At 37.4% G+C, this 6,032-nt stretch overlaps 1 protein-coding gene across 1 annotated transcript; it reads right to left on the bottom strand.

Moving 5' to 3' along the window:
- Nucleotides 1–513: 513 nt before the first annotated feature.
- LOC6562439 (odorant receptor 24a) lies at nt 514–2,208 on the bottom strand. Its single transcript, XM_001989060.1, has 5 exons — nt 1,688–2,208; nt 1,187–1,565; nt 1,004–1,102; nt 708–860; nt 514–564 (listed from the first exon to the last, which is right to left on the bottom strand). Exons 1-5 carry the CDS (start codon nt 2,206–2,208, stop codon nt 514–516), a joined length of 1,203 nt encoding a protein of 400 aa, XP_001989096.1.
- Between the last annotated feature and the right edge of the window lie 3,824 nt (nt 2,209–6,032).

Below are 6,032 nucleotides of genomic sequence, written 5' to 3'. Positions count from 1 at the left end.
GCAAGATATATTTGGCAACCATGGCAAAAATATTATATTTATAAGCAGAAAGAGTGGTAGGGAGAGGGAGAGAGAGAGAGAGAGAAAGAGAGAGAAATACAGAAATAAATTCAGTTTAAAAGCAAATATGACCAAGGCAAAGTGAAGAACACTTTTTGGTGCAAGCAATAAGCAGAAGTTGGCAGAACTCAAGTTAGAATGTGCCAGTTGAGAGAGCTCGACTAGCAGATACCCTAAGCTCAATAGGTTTGCGGATAACAGTTTGTTCCACATGAAAATACAATTTTCCTGATCAGCATCAGAAGCGAGTTTATTCATATATCATACTCAGTGAGATATATATATTCCTTGTGGGATAGAACATGCATCCTGATGCAGGGTGTAAATCATTTACTTTACGGTAACAATATTGATATTTATATATATTTAAATCATTTCCAATTTCTAAACAACATGTTTTGTTACAGTTTCGGGTGCTTAATTGTTAGATTAATATATGGCCCAACGATTCGTCTATATAACTGATTTAGCCAACGCAATAATCGAGCCCGTAAAGCGCAGAATCTACAAAAGTAATGGAAAATAAAGATATAAAAGAGTCAAACTTGAATATAGTACTCCAAAGAGAATTCAATATCATATGTAATATTAAATATTATAATACGATGTATAATATTGAATTCTTTTTGGCATATCGCAATCCTAACCGATGTAAGCGTCTCCATGGATGGCGAGAAAAAGGGTATCTTGACGACGAGCACACGCTGAGCTCGGGCAATCATCAGCAGCGTCATCTTCTGCACAGGAACACTATGGCCATACCAATGACTTGCAAAAGTGCTTCTGGCCAGATCCAAGCACTAAACAATACAAGTGCAAAGCAATAGTTAAGGAAATAACAAAAAAGCAAACTTCAATTAGAAAAATGTGTTTCATGTCCAATCAAAATAAGAAGAAAAAGAACTGATTAAAGCTCAAAAATAACAGAGACTTGTGTACGTACCGCCTCCATAATGTAGGTGCCGCCCAGGCAGTACAAAAATATTTCTGTGGTCACCGCCAAGGTGTAGACCAGATAGACAATGATGCCAACGCCCGAGAACTAAGCCGGATAAGATTAAACAGTGGGTGAGCGTGAGAGAGACAGAGATAGAGAGTAAGGCAGAGGAAGAGGAAGCTAACCCACCATGAGCATATCCAGGATACTGGTGCCTATAATCAGGCTGGAGGTGACAAAGTGTGCCAGAGTGATTTCGACCATAACGCCAGAGAGTCGTTCCGTCAGATCGGCGATCTCGTTGTGACGATTGATGAGTTTCACCATTTCCCGCACAATTCGCTTCTCCTCCTGCACCGTTGGCTCCACTTCGATTCCCTTGCATTCCAGCTGCAGTAGATCCTTGATATCGTCACGTAGAGATCGCAGGAGCACCGTTAGATACAGACAGAAGCCGAGAAAGAAACCATCGGCGCCCACAAAGCAAGCGACGGTGATGTAACCATGCCAACAGACCAAAGCATAGATCCATGGATATAGCGGTAAGCGCAGAAACACATCGGGAAAACTATATAAAAGAAAGTCATAACCAGAGTTAGAGTCAGTGTGCTCAACTGATAAATACCCTGTAATTATAAAAGCCTGTCTACAATCGATATATATATCGATAACAATTTGCACTCGACTCACTTCATCTTGAATGGCGTCTCGTAGATCCAAACCTTGCCATGCGACAGTCGCAGCATATTCTCGAATATGTGTCGCACAGTGTACGAGGTGCTGGTGCAGGTGCCGCACAACAAAAGCAACGCTGTCAACCTGGTTGCCAGAGTGTAGTAACTCTTCTTATAGCCCAATTTCCTGTCCGAATGCTGCTCCTCGGTCAATTGGCGAATGCGATCGATGAGCGATTTGAATTCATCGCGATAATACCAAACTGACAGCATTTTAATCAGCGACAAAATGCTCGAGGCAACGGGGCAAAGTGCATCCAGTGCAAGTCCAATATTAATGGGTATCTGTTGGATGCCATAGGCACCCTCCGCATAGCAGCCATAGGTGAGTATGCTGAAATTGAAGAAACTCCAAGCAAGCAACGCCCAACTGCGCTTCTGTTCCGGATAGAAGCCGATTAAACTTAACGCAAACTTCGGCACCATAAAATAATGCGCCTCCATCGGATAGGAGCTGCTCAGGACGCGTGGCCACATCTTTAACAGAAATACTAGTTAGTAGTTTGTCGCTTTTCACTTTTATATATGCTCTTTGACCGCATAATTGATGAGCTGGGCGCTGGCCTTGCTTCAAAGTTCAATAAGTTTTTAACCAACCACAAAAAGTTGGTAACCGGCAATTAGGCAAACTATTTAACAGTTTGGGGCGTAATTGAAATTAATAATCAGTTTTTATAACTCCTTGGCTTGCTTACTCATTTCTCTCTTCCTCTGCCATTTTTTATGCTTTAGCTAAAAATGTTCACAGCCTTTTATTAAATTATTTATATGTGTATTTAAATATTTAAGCCCTACATTTATTATCTTCCAAGTGGAAGGCTTTTACGAGTTCAGACAATTGCAAATCGAATAATTACTAACAACTCTGCTGAAATTATCAATACAGATATTTATACATATTTACTGAGCATAGCTGCACCTGGTCAATATTAATATTAATTTGGCCGGCTCTCCTCGTTTGATTTACTTCATTTCGTAAAGCACAAATATATTTGAAATCCTGTTTGTAGCACATCCAATCTCCCGCACACTTTCCACTCCCCAGTCGTGTGCAGCCAAAACAAATTGAGTTCCCCCAACAACTAAATACACAGAGCTTTAGCCAGCTGCAGCTGCAGCTGCAGGTGCAAGTGTTGCCAACCAACTTGCAGTTTAAATAAATATTATATGAGCTCTCCATGTGCATGGGTCTGTGTGTGTGTGTGTGTGTGTGTTGGTATGTTGGTTGGCATGATTATGCAAACTGCAGTTATTTGGTGTATGCGAGGAGAAGGCTAATAAATTAATCTAGCCAGTCTGCCCAGGCACAGACAGAGAGAGAAAGAGAGTGAGCGTCCGGCCTGGAACGGAACTGCTCTTTGCATAATTGATGGCTGCAGGTGTATTTGCGCTCAAATGAGGCATGCTAAACACATGCCTTTGACACTTACACACACACACACATCACACATCACACATAACACACACACACAAACACACACACACACATACGGGTCAAGCCCACTCATTGAGCAATAAAACTGAAGCTTTTGCCTGCCCACATTGTTAACCAAAACAAAAAAAATAAATGTATTTACACACACAAGCAAAATAAAACTGCACATTCTGTGTGTGTGTCTCTGTGTGTGTGTGTGTGTGGGGCTCGTTGATGTTTGCTGCCCAAGCAATAAATATCAATATAAATGAATAGCCGACATAAACACAGCAATAGAGGAATTCCGAATACTCTACGAACAAAAGGATTAAAAGTGTTACGAATTTTCGATTCAATTTGCATAGATTTTGATAGGTCAAGTTATATGATTTGCATTTTTATTCACATCCTCATATCATCAATTTGTACAGTTTAAAGAAAGTTTAAAGAAAATTAAAAAATTAAAGCCTTAAGATATGCAAAGAATTGTTTTAAATTTCCAAAATATATTCTTTCTGTATTTGTAAATTTTTCAAAACAATGTTTTAAGGTCAAACAATTTGAAAAGAGTTCTATCAAATTTTGCAAGTATGCAAAGTACATTTTACAAAATTCTTAACAAACATAAATAACGGTTCTTCAATTTTTTGAAAACTACTAAAATTTCTTAATAAATTTATGGAGTTTTTTAATAGTAGTAGTCAAACAAATCAATAAATTTTAGTTTTTCAAAAAATTTCTAGTCTCTAACCACCCTACAAACGTGATGTTGGCTTGTAAATACTCCATAGACCCTCTACAGGGACAAGGACCTATGTTTCAGCGTGGGTTCAACGAAAACGCGCCTTGGCCTATTCAAATTGAAAAATTTACGTGGAAAACATGCAAATTTATGCCATAAACACAATGAACTTAATGTGACTAAAGCCAGGCAAAAAAGAAAAGAAAAAAAACTATGGAGAGAGAAAAACCCAAACTGGGCCTGCTGAACCAAACTTATGGCCAAAAAGCGACATCCACATTGATGACTCGATTTGTAGGGGCCAAAAAAAAAGAGGAACATAAACAAGAAAAACAACGAGAAAAAAGGAGGCGGTAATTTTTTTTTCTTTGTGGGGCGTGACAAAAATTATTGACAAAATTATTGAACACGTTTCGAGCGTGACACAATAAAAAGGGCAACTCTTTGTTAAATAAAAGGGGCGTGGTGCGACAGGTATATAGAAGTTGGGGTGTGGCATTATGTTAAACATATATATATATATATATATATATATATATATATATATATATTTGTGTACATATATACATCACTGGACTATATGAATTTATAATCAGCTGTTTGCTCGACCGCGCCACATATGAATCAATAAAATACTGTCTAATAATGAACATAACAAATTATATATTGAAAAATAAATCAAATGTGTATGTAATTTGCAGAAGGAAGCTTCTCCGACACCATCAGTACATATACTTTTGATCAGAATCAAGAGACAAGTCGATATAGCCATATTTGTCTGTCCGTAAGTAGAGACTTCAAATTTGGAATTAATTTTGTCGTATCGTTTTGCAAATATCGATACATTTCGACTTCCGATAGCAATAAAAGCCACAGCTTAAAAAATAATTCACATTTCATAAATATCATATGAGAAATTATAGTCGAAAATCTGTTTCCAAATTGATCTCAATTTGCATGAATTTTACATATGAATAAACTAGAATCTATTTAAAAGTTGTATTCAGGGCTTATAGTAGTTGATTTATTCGTACTTTATTGCTCAATGGAGTTAAATTGAGGATAAGCAAATTTGGAATAAACCTTTTTTGTTGCCACTTTTTATGCTGCATTCAAAAATTTCGGATGCATTTTTTATGACAAACTGGATGAGGTTAATTTGCTTATGCATTAGTGTTAGTAATGTTTCACACACACACACACACACACACACATACACACATCAAATTTATTGTATGACTGTCTCCCATCAATAAAACAAACAGTGAAATAAAGCCATGCCCCCTTCACCCCCCAACCCGCCACCCTTCAGAATGCATTTGTTGTCCGCCTTTTGTTCGGCGATAAACTTAATTTGAATAATAAATTACGTTGATATTTAATCAGCGCTGGCGCAGCGATAAAATTCAATGGCCTCTCGAGTCCATTGAGAGTCAGCCAGACAGATAGATATATATATATATATATATATATATATGTATTCATGTATAACGTGACGTGCAGCTGATAATGGATAAGCTCAGACCTCGTTGCCGCTTGTCGTTGCACATTTTACCGTTGCTCGTTTGTTGCATGCCGCATGTCCTTCAATGAGTAGGGGGTGGGGCGGGGAAGGGCTTTGTTTCTCGGCACGCGCTGCCCATAAACTGCATAAAGTCATTATCGTTAAGCAGAATTTGTATTAATCAGATAACAAAATTATGAACAATTAAGTCATTGCATGTGAATTGAAAATTTAAATGGCCACGAGTCCAACAGCACTTGCTACCATTAATGACACACACAATACACATATATATACGTCGAACATTATGACAGGATATAAATTTACACACACACACACAGATGCAGAGCTCGGCAGAAAGAGACAAATGCAAATGAGGCTCATAAACAAGCACACAGCAATTTCCTTTTAGAGCTGCACTAAAAGCCAACAAAGAGTATCGAATTCGTGTTAATAATTACTTTAATTTTAAAAACAAAACATAATATTAATATTATTTTATTATTTATTATTAATTAACGATTAAATATAGCACGGGGAATCCCCATAAATGCGGTTAGCATATTGATTACTCGCTGAAAACCTATAATAATATAATATAGTATTTATTGTCAAGATATTTGTTTATTTATTTAATGTGG

The sequence above is a fragment of the Drosophila grimshawi genome, unplaced genomic scaffold (genome assembly GCF_018153295.1).
Source record: "Drosophila grimshawi isolate 15287-2541.00 unplaced genomic scaffold, ASM1815329v1 contig_1377, whole genome shotgun sequence".
NCBI lineage: Eukaryota > Metazoa > Arthropoda > Insecta > Diptera > Drosophilidae > Drosophila > Drosophila grimshawi.
The sequence above is the reverse complement of the archived record's forward strand: the minus strand, read 5'-3'. Positions and strand labels throughout refer to the sequence as shown.